The sequence below is a fragment of the Oncorhynchus tshawytscha genome, linkage group LG05 (genome assembly GCF_018296145.1).
Source record: "Oncorhynchus tshawytscha isolate Ot180627B linkage group LG05, Otsh_v2.0, whole genome shotgun sequence".
NCBI lineage: Eukaryota > Metazoa > Chordata > Actinopteri > Salmoniformes > Salmonidae > Oncorhynchus > Oncorhynchus tshawytscha.
The window spans coordinates 48,528,146-48,546,191 of record NC_056433.1 but is presented as its reverse complement, the minus strand read 5'-3'; the positions used below and the strand labels follow the sequence as shown (position 1 = coordinate 48,546,191).

The window sequence follows — 18,046 nt, the reverse complement described above, 5'->3', positions numbered from 1 at the left end:
TCCAATGAACGAAGGTCCTGCCCACTTATACACCACAATGCAATGTTTTTACACTGCTAATCTAAGACCTGCTGCACCATTGTCACGGCCATTGTCATCGACACAGTCACCTGGCTACACAGTCACTGTTGGTAGATGCGGGACTGTGTGTGCGCGCGTGTGTACAGATGGCTCCTCTTTTGTCCGGGCACTTTGTGATGGTCAGCAGCATTCCATTGCAATTCCCCTGTCCTCAGCAACAGACATGGGAGCAGTCACGCCACCCAACGCTTTGTGTTCTGGAACCCCCCCCTTACACACTCACTCCCTTTTCACCCACTCCCCCACCACAACCGGTCAATATCTCTGGACTAGCAGCTTTGATGGACAGGGTGGTGGTGGGGGGGGTAGAGAGGGGCGAGTGACAGATACCATTGGGGGAGGCGTGGGGGTAACAGGGAGGGGTCCAGTCAGGGCCAAACCACAGACCAAAACACCAGCAGAGTCCGGAGACCCAGCTGTTAGGCTTAACACAGTAGGGGATACGAGGGGGGTGCAGATCCAGACGACAGAACACCTGCTGGAGAACCCAGACGTCTAGGAGGGCAAGTCTAGAACCGAGAGGTGAGTTAAGGAATGGGGTGAGGGGGGGTGGGGGTCTTTGATTAAGCTACTGACCAAAAAAATCTTATTCCTTGTGTACTCAAATATGGACATTTATGAAATGTGTACAGTCATTTTTAATTGCCAGATGAAAAAAAACGTAAGGATTAATCAACCAAAAAAGCAACTGGAAGGTTCGCCAAAATGTTAGTTTAATCAATGTTTTGTTTTATCATGTTCTGTCTTACCCCAAAACTTTGAATTCAAATTCAATGTACTGTCTTTCCCATTGTTGAGTGTTCTACCTCCCTCCCTCTCTCGTCTCAGAATGAGCACACCTGGCCTGAGTTGATCTTGATTGCCCCCCTGCACCTAGCCTTGAATCCTGTCACACAGAGAGCTACCTGAACACGTTCACCAACACGCTGTAACACACACAAGTGCTCTCTTACACAGATAGACATACACTCACACTGCAGGATGTTCAAGTACACTCCTCCTTGGCAGGTGCTGTGTAACAGCATGGAGCATGAGACCAAGGTAAGACAACCCATACCGCAAACACACAATGACAGGGGAATAACAATGTTAAAGGGATCCTGATTGCAGGCTAACAATTTGTTTTGCTTTGACATTCTCTTACCCCCCCATTTACCAACAATCAACATCCCACACAGTTGGATCTGCATTGTTAATGTTTGTACCACAGCTGTTGCAGCCTAGATTCTTCCCATGGTTTCCATGATATTGGGAAATGTTTTTAACTATGGCGTTCATTGATTTAAATGTAATTTTGGACAAATACATCTCAATAGTACCCATTTTTAATGTCTGATGTGTCATCTGTCATGCATTTGATTCCTAGATGTAAGACCATAGTGGTGTGAAGTAGATCACAATCACAAACATTCCTTTGCATTAGTAAGCTAAACTGAGATCCATATTATGTTTGTCATGACCCCTTCAAATTTTTATTCAGAGTGACAAAGTTGATTGAAATACTCTGGTGTAAATGTACAAGGTAGCCACTAGAGCGCAGCAAAGCTATGTTCAGTGTGAACCTTCCCATTTCTCAGAGCGAATGCCCTTTTATATGGAATGCCCTCTATCAGGGGTGTAATGCACCCTAAAAGTCTGAGGGGACGCAAAGTATGTGAGCATGGCTGGGGGGTGAAAGACACCTGAAACAACTTTTTCCTGGCATCTAGAGCCATAATCATTATTTGGTGTAAAAAATGTATTTTTTTCTGCATTTCTAAGTAATGAACATTTTGGCCAATGATGACTCAAGCTCTTCCACTGGACTAGCTGTAGCAGTGACATCCTCTCAGGTGAACTTCAACCCCAAAGGAAGATTATTCTTTAACAGTCCACAGGCAACATACTGATGATGTCTCAGTACTTTTGATGTCTCAGTACTTTTGATGTCTCAGTACTTTTGATGTCTCAGTACTTTTGATGTCTCAGTACTTTTGATGTCTCAGTACTTTTGTGTTCTTTTGTGTTTTTGTTTCCTTATGAGACCAATGGTAGGTAAAGGGAATGGACATGTTTCCATAAGTTTGTCAAGTCATGTCATGAAGGAAGCTTCTGTACTGAAACACAAAATGATCACCAGGAAATTTGCCAACTCATTCCCTTAGGCCAGGATTCTCTGACTCTCTGACAAATAATCAACTAATTACGGACTTCAGTTTGGACCACAGGTCATTTTTCATCTGGGTCGTCTTGTTTGATTTGCCTTGGTGACGTGAATGGGTTTCTCTTCTCTCCCTACCTTTGTTATAGCGGTTTGTCAGTCTTGTGCACTTTTCGCATGTTCGGTAAGAGGGTGTGGCTTCAATAACTGACATGATATTGGCTGAACTTTGCCTGTGCTGGAGGGTGCTCAAAAGACCGAGAGCGGGAGACACAAGACAACAAACTTGTGTCTTGTTTGCGGTATACTAATTAAGGTAGGGTTCATTACTTAATTTTCCCAAATTAACTGTACTTTTGATCCAAATGCATTTCAATGGCATTATCGATACTTATATTATCTATGAATTGTAAGCACTTCAGTTAAGTGGTAGTTTGGTGATCAGGTGCATTAGCTTAGAAGACACTGGTTGGATTTTCCATCTTGTCACACTGTCTACATTACTGAATAATGACCTCTACTTATTTTCAAAAGTTGATGTCAAATTAAACCCTTGTGCATTGACTGAGGGAAGTAAGCCTAATGTAAGTCTATTTCCCTATACACTTCTTTTGTATCAAGTAATGGCTGTTCTCCATGTTTCTCCAAATGCTACAGCCTACCCTATTTGAGGAGGACCTTGTATACCCTGGTCTCTGTAACTACACAACCTATACCCATGGGAACACCATCACATTGTTAATTTGCTAAATGTTCTCTACTTTTCTTTTTTGATTAGTAGAGCTTTAATGAGCAGTTGGCATGGTTGTCCTTCCAAGACATGAGAACTAGTTGGAAATCTGTATGGTCGACAGACATAAGCTGTAGGGTATGACAACATGTATTTGGGCATTTATTTCAGACAGTCTGAGTGTGTATGTGTATATGTATTAGCCTTGAATAAGTCTGAAGGTTTTGATGTGTCAAAATCTTTATTGCGTAATTTGTTGTATTATCTTGTGTGCTACATGCAACTTGGCCTTAGTTGATCCATGCCACAATAGGCACTTTACTGACAGGAACTAGTGTGGTGTGTGTACACACACACACACACACACACACCAGTGTGAGGTAATAAATTAGTGGAGGCGAGGACACTTGTGTATCTCCTGTCCCCCACCGATCACTCCTCTTCTCTCTCAGCCAATGAGCAAAGGGCAGAGGAGCTAATTCCAGAAAGTGGCGCTGAAAAGAGCTTATCAGGGGTACACAGTCCACTGTCACACAAGTGGTCACATGCGCGCATGCGCACACTGCAGGCTGCCTTAGAACTCTTGGGATAGTGCGTTACTTTTTAACCCAAAATGTATGTATATTTGCTGAAGCGCTTATTCTGAGGTCAGTCAAACGTCTTGGCATCTCTGGGAAGGTTAGGACTGGGTAAACTCCGGTCCATTTGTCTAGTGTTGTGCATCTGTCATGATTAGTTTAATAATTCTGTGTCGTCAGGGTTACAATGACAATTGTGAAATGCAAGATTGTTTTGTCAATTGAAATTACAATGTTGAATGGAGTGGAAGCTTCCAGGGGCTCTAGGTTTTACTCAATAGCCAACATGCTCGAATAGCAGTGAGCATGTTATGCTGTTATGCCAAAAGTGCTATAGAGATTCTAAGTGAAACTGCTAGTTGCCATGAAATATTTTCCTTTTAATCCTTTTGTGTGGCATATAAAAAAATGATTGACAGGTCAACCCGCCATTGCACCCAGCCACCAGTGTAGTTAGTTCTACATCAGTCGAGTGAAGAGGAACTTATCTGTTTTCATTGGCCAAGAGTATCTAATATCCTGCTCGAGTGTCAGTACTCCCACCTCCAGATGAGTTGTGTGAGAAAGGAGTGAACACATTCCTCTCTCTCCCTCATTATGGTTCTTCATATATCTTCTGACAACTAGGCACTTTGAAAAGGAATTGTAGCTGCACACTCCAGGTCTCACTCCAGGTCAGGCTTCTCCAACCCCAGTTGTAAAAACAAGCTGAATAATTTTGTCAACCAGCTAATTATTAGAAACCGATGCCCTAAACCTACAGGATGGTAGTTCTCCAGCAGCAGGGTTGGAGAGCCCTGCTCTAGGTACATGTCTGCAGGTTTAAGATTAATCCATTGCTTGAATAAATTGATAATGGTTGATAATAACTACACTGAACAAAAATATAAACGCCACATGTAAAGTTTTGGTACCATGTTTCATGAGCTGAAATAAATGGTCCATACACTGAAATAAATGGTCCATACACACACAAAGTGTATTTCTCTCAAATTTGGTGCACAAATGTGTTTACATCCCTGTTAGTGAGCATTTCCCCTTTGCCAAGATAATCCCTCTCCCTGAGAAGTTTGGCATATCAAGAAGCCGATCAAATGGCACGATCATTACACAGGTGCACCTTATGCTGGGGACAATAAAAGGCCACTCTAAAATGTGCAGTTTTGTCACAACGTAGAAATATTTTAAAGGAGCGTGCAATTGGCATGCTGACTGCAGGAATGTCCACTAGAGCTGTTGCCAGATAATTTAATGTTACTTTCTCTACCATAAGCTGCCTCCTTACGTTGTTTTAGAGAATTTGGCATTATGTCCAACACGTGTACGACAGTGTGTTCCAGTTCCCGCCAATATCCAACAACTTCGCACAGCCATTGAAGAGCAGTGGGACAACATTCCACGATCAACAGCCTGATCAGCTCTATGCGAAGGAGATGTGTCACGCCGCATGAGGCAAATTGTGGTCACCAGATACTGACTGGTTTTCTAATCCACACTGCTACCTTTTTTTTTAGATGCATCTGTTGGTCACAGATTCTTTATCTGTATTCCCAGTCACGAAATCCATAGATTAGGGCCTAATGAATTTATTTCAATTGACTGATTTCCTTATATTAACTGTAACTCAGTAATAAGCTACGGACAACGAACACCATTTTACTGCTGGCAATTTAAATGCACAGAAATACCGTGACGAAATCCTGAGGCCCATTGTAAGACTTGTATTCTCATGTGAAATCATTGATTAGGGCCTAATGAATATTCTTCAATTGACTGATATCCTCATATGAACTGTCCCTCAGTAAAATCGTTAATTGTTTCATGTTCCATTTATATTTTTGCTCAGTATATAAAAGCTTGACTGTATGAGTTGTGCCGATTTAAAAATATATATTTTTTAAATAAAAAAAAATAGCAATCCATGTACAATATTATGAATCGGAATGTCTTGGCTAAGATGGGAACAGACAGTGTTTATGGCTCTTCATACAGACCTTTATACAGTATCACAGCAATGGATCTGGTAATCCTCCATACAGAAACTTCAAGGTTTGCAATAAATAGAGGTCTGACTGAGATGATTGAACCTTGTGTGTCATTCCCTTGCATACCAGCTTAACATTCCTTAGTTGCCTTCTAGACCAACGCAAACATATTTTTTTAGACCATCTCACACATTGGTTTGCTCTACATTTTCCCAGTTTGAGTTCCCGTGTCTTTCCTGATCAGCTAGGTTCACTGCAAACATGGTCTCTCGTTCTCATGCATTACATTTTAAGCTGTAAATGTTATTGGCAACTTGTATATTGGCATTCCAAAGAAAATCTCAGCATCCTGTCTTGCACAACTTTTTATTTTATTTCCCCTGTTAAACAGATTCCTGTAAACCATAAACCCCTGAAGTGTTATGCAACTCATTTCATCTTGGTGGCACAAGCCGTGTTCTGTAATCTGTGAAGTGGGAATAACAGCCATTGTCACTGTATGCAAAGATTTTTTTAAATGTTTTATTTCACCTTTATTTAACCAGGTAGGCTAGTTGAGAACAAGTTCTCATTTGCAACTGCGACCTGGCCAAGATAAAGCGTAGCAATTCGACACATACCACAACAGAGTTACACATGGAATAAACAAAACATAGTCAATAATACAGTAGAACAAAATAAAACAGTCTATATACAGTGAGTGCAAATGAGGTAAGTTAAGGAAATAAACAGGCAATTAAACACTGGAATGGTAGATCGGCAGAAGATGAATGTGCAGGTAGAGATACTGGGGTGCAAAGGAGCAAAATAAATGAATAAATACCAGTATGGGGATGAGGTAGGTAGATGGATGGGCTGTGTACAGATGGGCTATGTACAGGTGCAGTGATCTGTAAGCTGCTCTGACAGCTGGTGCTTAAAGCTAGTGAGGGAGATGTGAGTCTCCAGCTTCAGAGATTTTTGCAATTCGTTCCAGTCATGGGCAGCAGAGAACTGGAAGGAAAGACGACCAAAGGAGGAATTGGCTTTGGGGGTGACTAGTGAGATATACCTGCTGGAGCGCGTGCTACGAGTGGGTGCTGCCATGGTAACCAGTGAGTTAGTACTACAGGATGCAAATTTCTGTTTGAAAAAGCTTGCCTTAGCTTTTCTAACTGCTTGTGTATATTTGTTCCTAACTTCCCTGAAAAGTTGCATATCACAGGGGCTATTCGATGCTAATGCAGAACGCCACAGGATGTTTTTGTGCTGGTCGAGGGCAGACCGGTCTGGAGTGAACCAAGGAATATATCTATTCCTAGTTCTGCATTTTTTGAGGGGCATGCTTATTTAAGATGGTGAGGAAGGCACTTTTAAAGAATAGCCAGGCATCATCTACTGACGGGATGAGGTCAATGTCATTCCAGGATACCCCGGCCAGGTCGATTAGAAAGGCCTGCTCGCAGAAGTGTTTCAGGGAGCGTTTGACAGTGATGAGGGGTAGTCGTTTGGTCGCAGACCCATTACGGATGCAGACAGTGATCGCTGAGATCTTGATTGAAAACAGCAGAGGTGTATTTGGAGGGCGAATTAGTTAGGATGACATCTATGAGGGTACCCGTGTTTACTGATTTGGGGTTGTACCTGGTAGGTTCATTGATAAGATGTAGCTACTCAGTGTTTTCAATAAAATATTGAATAATTATGATACATTGTTAGAATTATTTGGACAGTGGAGGGCTTGTTTGATTGGTTATAATGATCCAGTTGCCACTTGACCATTTCATCTTTCTTAATTATTATGTTGCAGAGGCTCTCAGTTGCTGCACCTGACGATTCCCAGGATGTGTTGACCCAGGAGGAGGGAGACCAGATAGTGTGCCAATCTCACCAGCTTCCTGCTGCAGAAATCTCACCGTCTACACAGGAAGACACCACATTCCAAGGAACCATGGAAAGCACACCCAGAAAATGGGTGCTTCAGCCCATGTCACCCAAACTGGAGCTGGCAGTAGACCTTCGCACCATGCTCAGCCCCACCACCGATGAGCCCTTTAGTCTGGACCAGAGCTGGATCTACAACCGGAATGGCAACTCTTCAGCTTTCAGTTTTGACAGCATCTCCGTGACCCGCACCCAGTCCACAGTTATCGTATCCACCCAGCAGAAGGTGTCCCGGGATGTGGTGGTGCAGGCCAGGCAGGTGGCGGTGTCAGAGGAAGATTGCGGCAACACCAGTGAAGACTGGCAACCCAGTAGCCCTAGCAGTGCAGGGAGCACGGGCTCCCAACGTGGCTTCTACTCCTTTGTGGATGATCCGGTGAGCCCCGAGGCGGAGATGAACGAAGCCTGGATGGTGTCCCCAGAGAGACAAGCCAAGTTGGCGACCCTGAAAGAGGAAAGCAGTTTCAAACTGCAGACATACACCGGTGGGAAGAAGCCAGGGAGTCTGTTCGAGGACGACGAGGACTCCCGCTACCAGGTGAACACCAACGGTGCCCAATTCAAGGCGGAGGAGGAGGAGGAGAAGCAGCTTAGGCAGGAGATCATCCACAGTCAAGCCCCCAAAAAGATTGCCACATTCAGGGAGCAGTGGAGTGCACTTGAAACCCTGGATCTCAGCAAATCACCCAACAAGTTGCTCGAAGGGTTCAGCTTGTGCTACGGGCCAAGCAGCACTAAATCTGAGTCCACACCAGCAGCTGAGCCATGCACCATCGACAACGAACAGATCAACTTCAGCGCAGCACGGGAGCAGTTCCGAAAGATGGAACAGTCGAGGCTCAACCCATTCCTGCAGAGTCCCCGCTCTCTAAAACCACAAAGACTGTGGCAGTCAGAAGACAGCTTGCTGTCACCAAGGAGTGAGAAAAAAGACTACCACTCTGCGGAATGGTTTAACCAAAGTCTGACCCCAGTGAAACGTCAGGACAAAGGGGAAAATGTCACTGGCAGAAAGGTGTACCGCACAGGGGAGAGAGTAACCAAGAGGCAGAGTAGCCTGTTTGATGACCTTGACTCTGGACTTGAGGATCTATCGGGTGACACCAGTGTTGGCTACACAAGTGACGGAAGCATGTCCAATGACAACCCTCAGCCAGAAAGCAAGGGCACCCAATCGGCAAGTGGTTACAGAGAGACGCCCATAGAGAGGGAGATTCGTATTGCTCAGGAGAGAGAAGAGAGTCTTCGGCGATTGCGGGGCATCAAGCACACCGACGTCCAAGAGATGGTGGAGGTCAAGTCTCTGCTCTCCCAGCCTACACCGCCACTGATGCCTGTCAAGGCAAATAAGAAGAACCGGGTGAGCTTCTTCATCCAGCGCGAGATCAAAAAGGACAGCCAGAGGGAAGAAGACTTGCTGTACCAGGGGAGAGTCCCAGGTCTATATGGCCGGGGAACTCCTCAGGAAATGGAGGATCGGAGAAAGATCTTTGAGCTTGGAGACCAATCTGGAGCCGAGGTTGAGACGATGAAAAGGACTTGGTCATCACCCAGGGTCATTGTGAGGAGTAGCAGCTCAGATATGGAAGGCTACCCTTCCCCTTGCTGCCCTCACCGGCACTCCGAAGAGACCGAGTTGTACATCGGCAGCATGAGCGCCACTCCAAGCGTCAATACCACCAGCGAAGGCTGGAGTTCAGAGTCCCAAGACCTCAAAAGAGTACTGCCAAGCAGCTTCCCAGAGGAGAGCGTCATGTTGAAAGGGAATGAGACCAGTAAGGCAGAAAGCGCTCAAGTTACAGTGGTGGTGAAGACCAGTACTAGTGAAATAGTAAATTACCCATCGTGGTTAGTGGAAAGAAAGAAGCCAGTTCCAGCCAGAGTCTCCTCGGCTAAAGAAGCCTCCTCCTCTTTGTCATCCTCTCCCTCCTCACCTACACCCACTGCGTTTGCAGTGCAGGTGTCTGAACCGAGTGATAAGCCTGTCCCAACCTGGAGGGCGCACCTGGATTCTGGCGGCCTGCGACATCGAAGACCAAACGCTCCAGATATTATCCAGAAGGAGATTGAGCAGGATCTGAAACGTGAGCAGGAGCTCCGGGAACTGCGGGAATCCAGTGGCCTGTCCGCCTCTATGGAAGGAAGCTTGGACTGTATAGAACGAGACGCTAAAGACTCATGTCAATCGCAAAGCCTGCGAAGAGTCATTGTGGAACAGGAAGAGTCTGTCTTCTCTGAGAGCCCTTCACTTCCAGTAGAGCAGACGAGCTTGGCCAGATGGTCCTACTCATCTATCACTCCAGTATCAATGCTAGGTAGGATGGTTCAGTTCATTTATCCATACACAAATCTATACAATTACAAGACTACCTAACAGAGGAATTATTCATGATGGCAATATCTTATACTTGTTTTTGGCTTGATTTAAGCAAATGTCTACATGACCAATTGTCAAATGTCCTCACGATTCTAGCTTTTAGTGGTATTTGTTTGTCTTGTATACTGCTGTCTTTCTTAGACTGGAAGACATGACAAACTTAATTAGATCCTGAACTTTGGTCATATATGAGCAGAGGAACCAATGCTGTGTTACCAGCCATGATTAATCATTGACACAAAGGTTATTACTTTGCATCAAAAAGGCTCAAATAAGTCAGATAAACAGAACAGTGAAAAGTTTAATAATTTATTATTTCATTGCTGCTTTTCCTGACGCACTGAAATTGTGGTTCAAGGCCCAGTGCGGTTAAACGTGCTTGACCTGTGTTCTATACATATTTCCACATTGAGGTTAGAATAATATTGGAAAAATTATAATGAAATTCTTGCCTGTTTTAGTGGGATGAAGTTTTGACCTGCCTGGTGACATCACTAGGTGGAAAATTAGTCAATAGACCAATAAGAAAGAGTTCCAAACCGCTCTGCCAGTAAGAGCTAGTTTCAGCTTTCCCCTCCCCACTCAGACCACTCCCAGACAGTCCTAGCAAAATTGTCTGAGATTGTTCTTAGCTAAGAAGCAATTTCTGTTTCTTTTTGACAATTTTAATTGAAAATAATCACAGTAAGGTACTAAATTATTACCCAGAAACGATTTGATATTGAGATTTTAAAAAACGGCTGCACTGGACCTTAAGATTATTCTACCTACAGTCACATTAAAGGGCCAATGCAGCTGTTTTTATCTCAATATCAAACAGTACCTTACTGTAATAGTTATCCATAAAATTGGTCAAAAATAGCATTTTAGCAAAAACTTTCTCAAGCTAAAATGTAGCTAGGACTGCAAGCAACACTCACGACCGAGTTCCAAACTGCCTCTGGAAGCAACGTCAGCACAAGAACTGTTCGTCGAGAGCTTCATGAAATGGGTTTACATGGCCAATTAGCTGCACGCAAGTCTAAGATCACCATGCATAATACCAAGCGTCGGCTGGAGTGGTGTAAAGCTCGCTGCCATTGGAGCAGTGGAATGTGTTCTCTGAAGTGATGATTCACGCTTCACCACCTGGCAGTCCGACAGACTTATCTGGGTATGACGGATAAGAGGAGAACACTACCTGCCTGAATGCATAGTGCCAACTGTCAAGTTTGGTGGAGGAGGAATAATGGTCTGGGGCTGTTTTTCATGGTTCGGGCTAGGCCCTTTAGTTCCAGTGACGGCAAATCTTAACGCTACAGCATACAATGACATTCTAGACCACTGGTGGCAACTCCAGTCCCCGAGGGCCTGATTGGTGTCACACTTCTCCATCCCTAGCAAAAACAGCAGATTAATCAAATTGCATTCTAAACTGAAGATTGTGATTAGGTGATTATTGGAGTCCGGCGTGTTAGCTGGGGCAAAACTGACACCAATCAGGCCCTCGAGGACTGGAACTGCCCACCCTTATTCTAGACGATTCTGTGCTTACAACTGTTTGGGGAAGGCCCTTTACTGTTTCAGAATGACAGTGACCCCTTGCGCAAACCAAGGTCCGTACAGAATTTTTTTGGTCAAGATCGTTGTGGAAGAACTTGACTGGCCTGCACAGAACCTTGACCGTAACCCCATCAAACACCTTTGGGATGAATTGGAACGGTGACTGCGAGCCAGGCCTAATCACCCAACATCAGTGCCCGACCTCACTAATGCTCTTGTGGCTGACTGGAAGAAAGCCCCCGCAGCAATGTTCCAAATTGTAGTGGAAAGCCTTCCCAGAAGAGTAGAGACCAACTACATATTATTGGCCGTGATTTTGGAATGAGATTTTCGACGAGCAGGGGTCCACATACTTTTGGTCATGTAGTGTCGTTTCATGTGTTTTGTATGTACAATATCATACAAAACACAGGAAAAACATAGTTTTGACTGCACTGGGCCTTTTTAAAACTAGTGTTACAGCAAGATGTCTACCAGTGTCCATTTTCATAGTCAAGTGTGTACAATGGTATGACTACAATTCAGCTATCTTTATGTACAGTGCCTTCAGAAAGTGTTCATACCTGTTGACTTATTCCACATTTTGTTGTTACAGCCTGAATTCCAAGTAGATTAAATGTGTTTGCTCACTCTTCTACATATGTCAAAATTAAAACTTTTTTTTTATACATATTTTTGCAAATGTATAAAAAATGAAATGCAGAAGTATCTCATTTACACAAGTATTCACCCCCTTGGTCAATACTTTGTAGAAGCAATTTTGCACTGATTTACAGCTCTTTCTGGGTAAGTCTCTAAGAGCTTCCACACCTGGATTGTGCAACCTTGGCCCAGTTTATTATTTTCAAAATGTTTCAAGCTCTGTCAAATTGGTTGCTAGACAACCATTTTCAGGTCTTGCCATAGATTTTCAAGTAGATTTAAGTCAAAACTGTAACTCGGCCACTCAGGAAAATTTACTGTCTTCTCTGTAAGCAACTCCAGTGTAGATCTGGCCTTGTGTTTTATGGTGTTGTCCAGCTGAAAGGGGAATTCATCTCCCAGTGTCTAGTGGAATGTAGACTGAACCAGGTTTTCCTTTTGGATTTTGCCTGTGCTTAGTTCCATTCAGTTTCTTTTTTTTTTTTTATCCTGAAAAAATCCTTAGTCCTTAACAATTACAAGCATACCCATAACATGATGCAGCCACCACATGCATGAAAACATGGAGAGTGGTGCTCAGTATTGGATTTGCCCCAAACATACATTAACACTTTTTGTATTTAGAATAAAAAGTGAATTGCTTTCTGACTTGTTGCAAACAGGATTCATGTTTTGGAATATTTGTACAGGCTTCCTTGATTCATCCTCTGTTTTCTCCTATCACAGCCATTAGTCTGTTTTAAAGTCCCCATTAGCCTCTTGGTTTAAAAAAAAGCAGGGATTTCACCATCTACCAATAGGTGCCCTTTTTGCGAGTCCTTGAAATCCTTCCCTGGTCTTTTGTAGTTGAATCTGTTTGAAATTCACTGCTCGACTGAGGGACCTTACAGATAATTGTTTGTGTGGGTTACAGAGATGAGGTAGTCATAAAAACAATTATGTAACACAGTATATCCATGCAACTTGCTAATCACATTTTTACTCATGAACTTGTTTGGGCTTGCCATAACAAAGGGATTGAATACTTATTGACACAAGACATTTCAGCTTTTCATTTAACATAATTCCACTTCCTACTGAGTTGTATGAATATATTTATCCCCTTATTTCTCAAATGTTTTAAACAATTGCATATAGCTTAGTAGAACCCCTCCGCCGGCTTAGACAAGGCTTACTCTTATGTGTTAAATATGGTTGCGCATGTGTATTGCTCTAATAACCTTCCGCATATGAACACAGTCTTAATCATTCTCCTGGTCAAAAAATAAGTTTAAAAATAATTTGCAAAGCCAACAGATTAGAAACTATTCTTCCCAAAATAATACATTCTGATCAAAAGGGTTTTATGAAAGTCTGACACTCTAGTCAACAGGCGCCTCTGACATCATGCATCTCACTTCCCGAACAGAGTCAATATGACCTTCCTGAACTTGGCACTCGAGGAATTCGGTTTTAGTACAGCTATATGCAAATGGTTTAAACTTCTCTCTAGCTCACCACAAGCCTTGATAATTCAGTTCAGTTGTAGGCATCCGATTTGCAAAATAAGTCTTTACATCCGATTTGCAAAATAAGTCTTTACACTGATATTCTGATGTTCGTACAAGAACCCAATCGATCATTAGAACACGTGCTCTCGACAATCAACATATTCATGTATTTAACTGGAACTCTGGCCAAAACTCTCCCCTTCAGATGGTCAGTCAATCTGAGATGACCGTGTCTTAAAGTAATGATGGACTGTCTTTTCTCTTTGCTTATTTGAGCTGTTCTTGCCATAATATGGACTTGGTCTTTTACCAAATAGGGGGTTTCTTCTTGTATACTACCCCTACCTTGTCAAAACACAAATGATTGGCTCAAATGCATTAAGATGAAAAAAAATTCCAGAAATGTAACTTAACATGGCACACCCGCTAATTGAAATGCATTCCAGGTGACTACCTCATGAAGCTGGTTGAGAGAATGCCAAGAGTGTGCAAAGCTGTCATCAAGGCAAAGGGTGGCTACTTTGAAGAATCTCATAAATATATTTAGAATATTCATTTTTTTACATGATTCCATATGTGTTATTTCATAGTTATGTCTTAACTATTCTTCAATGTAGAAAAAATAACAATTCAACTTTGACATTACGGGGTGTTGTGTGTGTGTGTAGGCCAGTAAAACAATCTCAATTTAATCCACCTTAAATTCAAGCTGTAACACAACGTAGAAAAAGTCAAGGGGTGTACTTTCTGAAGGCACTGTAGTTTTCATGTTGCTTTCGACTTACATTTCGAATGTACTCTTAACACAATTACAAGCATGTGTGTTAACTCAATGTTTCTCTTTCTCTCCCCCTCCCCCCGATAAAGTGGACAGCGCATCTCGCTTTTCCACCTCCATTCGTCCCACTGCCCGTCTTCCCTCCTTTTCCATAGTCACTGCCCAGCCATGGGGCTCCCCAAGGCCCAGCTCCCCTGTGGTGAGCAGGGTTGCCCCCCTGTTGCCTGCTAGCCCGTGGGTAGAGATGGGTGGCTCCCCTGGGATCCCCACGCAAAAAGGCCTGACCGAAACACTGCTAGAGGACTTTGAGGAGAGGAGAATCAAACTGAAGCTGGAAGAGAATGCTGTGAGGAAAGACTGTAGTTATTGATGCTGTCTACATACATTGAAAATCCATTATAGACATAAGACATTTAGGCACAGTTTGGAAAGAAATACAGCAATGCAATATGCCTACAAAAGAGTACTGATAGTGTTGGCGAAACCATGTACATCTTGTGAAACTTCTCAATTCATAGGTTTTGTATCCTACAATGACAGTGTGCTAGTTGTTGAATTAGACTTTTCTGTTACCTCTAGTATGCAGGAATTCAGCCTACTGACGATGTGAACAATGAAGTAAGTGGTTGCTCTTCTCTCTGCTGATATCCATTGATTCATTTGTCTCCGAAGGCCTTTTATCACAGGTCCAATATGATATTGATGCTATTTCTTCCATTGCAGGTGTTGGAGGCGACCCGCGTCACCAGGCACAAAAACCAGCGGGCACTGCGCTGGGAGGCTGGCGACTACACAAAGGAGGACAGCCAATGAGTCCACCAGCCTTCTCCACTGGAGGGTGAGCGAGCATGGAAAGGAGAAGAGGAGATGGAACAACAGGCATTTTAGGGAAGTTGTCCCATCTCAGCACATAAGAATATACTCCGTCTACACACTACCTGGCTGAACTAATGATTGGTCAACTTTGTGATAAACCCCCCCCCGTCCATCATCTGCCACCCGAGCATTGCCCTGACTAGGGCAGGTACCCTTTCACGATTTAGAAGCGAAAGGTGAACTGAAAAATATGTAATAGATGAGACAGGTTTTTAGCTGAGGCAGAAAATGGAATGGAAGTGGAATTTAAGAGGAGTTCTGCGCCTGCTTAGAATGCATTGCCTTGTTTTGGGATAGAAAGGTGTATGAGTTATTTTTAAGTCTGGCAGTCACTGCTAGGTAGCTTTGATTAGGCCCATCCGCCCTCAAAAGGCTGCATAGAAAATGAGTGAGGGAGCTATTTTTGTCTTGTCAGTTGTGCTTTGCAAAGCAAAAACAAGCAAGAAACCATCGGATATCCATTATGTATTTAATAAAGCAAACATTTCCAAACCAATATCCAGTCCAATGAAGCACTTGCAGAAGTCTTCAGGAAATGTTGACTTTTGTCTAATTTAATATGAAATAATATCTAATAAAGAGTTAGCTACAGCTGATACCAGTATGTTTGTGTTCTTAATTGACTTGTATGTGCTGTGAGAGCAGAAATTTGTGCAAGACTTGAACCCGCCAGGTTCTTAGGTAATGTGTTTATAAAAATATTTAAGTACTACTAAAGTTGTTTTTTGGGGTAATTGTACTTTTACTATTTTATATTTTTGGCAACTTTTACTACATTACTGAAGAATTTACTTTTTACTCCATACATTTTCCTTGAAACACAAAAGTACTTGTTACATTTTTCTTAGCAGGACAGGAAAATGGTCTAATTCATACACTTAGCAAGAGAACATCCCTGGTCCTCCCTACTGCCTCTGATCTGGCGGACTCACCAAACACATGCTTCGTTTGTAAATTGTCTGAGTGTTGGAGCGTGCCCTAACTATCCGTAAATTAAAAAAGAAAGAAAATGGTGCCGTCTGGTTTGCTTAATATAAGGAATTTGAAATGATTTCTAGTTTTACTTTTGATACTTAAGTATATTTAAAACCAAATACTTTTACTCAAATAGGATTTTACTGGATGACTTACTTGTCATTTTCTATTAAGGTATCCTGACTTTTTACTCAAGTATGATAATTGGGTACTTTTTCCACCACTGGTTATATGAATGTAGCCTAGCAGTTAAGAGCCTTGGGCCAGTAACCGAATGGTCGCTGGTTTGAATCTTCAAGGTGAAAGAATCTGGCGACGTGCCCTTGGCAACCCTAGTTGATCTGGATAAGAGGGTCTGTTAAATTACTAAATTGTTATGTAAGTTCAATGACAAGTTTAATCACACTCTAAACCGGACTGTTTGCAACATGACACTATCTGGTTTTGATGGAAAGACTACGGTATGACTTACTGCTGAGAATAGCCCAGGGAATGTAGATGAGATTCAACTCTGCTACATTTGGTGGTAGCGGTGGGATACACTGCTTAAACGAGCGGCGATGTCAAATCGGATGCATTGTAGATGAATAAGAGAATGTCAAACTGATTCAAATGGAGTAAGACATTGCCATCTCCTGGGCAGACACTTGAACTGATTGTAGGGGATTTGAGTGGTTAACTGTAACGTTGAAACTGAAAAAGTATGACCATAAGTATGTGGACACCCCTTCAAATTAGTGGCTGTTTCAGCCACACCCATTGCTGACAGGTGTATACGATCGACAACACAGCCATGAAATCTCCATAGACAGAATGGCCCGTACTGATGAGCTTAGTGACTTTCAACGTGGCATCGTCATTGTCACCTCTCCGACAAGTCAGTTAGTAAAACTTCTGACCTGCTAGAGCTGCCCCAGTCAACTGTAAGTGCTGTTATTGTGAAGTGGAAACATCTAGGAGCAGCAACGGCTCAGCTGTGAAATGGTAGGCCACACAAGCTCACAGAACGGGATCGCCGAGTGCATAGAGTAAAAATCGTCTGTCCTCGGTTGCAGCACTCGCTACCGAGTTACAAACTGCCTCTGGAAGCAATGTCCGGACAATAACTGTTAGTCGGGAGCTTCATGAAATGGGTTTCAATGGCCAAGCAGCTGCACACAAGCCTAAGATCATCGTGCACAATGCCAAGCATCTGCTGGATTGGTGTAAAGCTCGCCGCAATTGGACTATGGAGCAGTGGAAATGTTTTCTGGAGTGACGAATCAATCATACTTCACCATCTGGTATTCTAACGGACAAATCTAGGTTTGGTGGATGCCAGAACGCTACCTGCCAGAATGCATAGTGCCAAATGTAGAGTTTGGTGGAGGAGGAATAATGGTCTGGGGCTGTTTTTCATTGTTCGGGCTAGGCCCCTTAGTTCCAGTGAAGGGAAATCTTAACGTTACGTCATACATTCTAGACATTTCTTTTCTTCCATCTATGTGGTAACAGTTGGGGGAAGGCCCTTTCCTGTTTCAGCATGACTGTTTCAGCATTCAGTGATACAACCTGGATTCGAACCAGAGTGTCTGTAGTGACGCCTCTAGCACTGAGATGCAGTGCCTTAGACAGCTGCGCTTCTCCAGAGCCCAATGACACCGTACACAGCGAAGTCCATACAGAAATGGTTTTTCGAGATCGGTGTGGAAGAACTTGACTGGCTTGCACAGAGCCCTGAACTCAAACCCAATTGAACACCTTTGGGATGAATTGGAACACCTACTGCGAGCCAGGCCTAATCACCCAACATCAGTGCCCGACCTCACTAATGCTCTTGTGGCTGAAAGGAGGCAAGTCCCCCAGCAATTTTCCAACATCTAGTGGAAAGCCTTCCCAGAAGAGTGGAGGCTTTTATAGCAGCAAAGGGGGGGACCAACTCCATATTAA

General features: G+C 43.2%; 1 protein-coding gene across 2 annotated transcripts; it reads left to right on the top strand.

Annotated features, from left to right (window-relative positions):
* The first annotated feature begins 438 nt into the window (after positions 1 to 438).
* Positions 439 to 15,738, top strand: misp (mitotic spindle positioning). Of its 2 annotated transcripts, XM_042322017.1 has the most exons (6): positions 439 to 603; positions 910 to 1,122; positions 7,304 to 9,752; positions 14,356 to 14,612; positions 14,846 to 14,884; positions 14,990 to 15,738. In XM_042322017.1, the coding sequence occupies exons 2-6, from the start codon at positions 1,063 to 1,065 to the stop codon at positions 15,077 to 15,079; spliced, it is 2,895 nt and encodes a 964-aa protein (XP_042177951.1). In that variant the 5' UTR covers positions 439 to 603; positions 910 to 1,062; the 3' UTR covers positions 15,080 to 15,738. The 2 variants fall into 2 exon arrangements, with proteins under 2 accessions (XP_042177951.1, XP_024276862.1); XM_024421094.2 differs by lacking the exons at positions 439 to 603; positions 910 to 1,122 and adding an exon at positions 2,377 to 2,537.
* Positions 15,739 to 18,046: the final 2,308 nt, after the last annotated feature.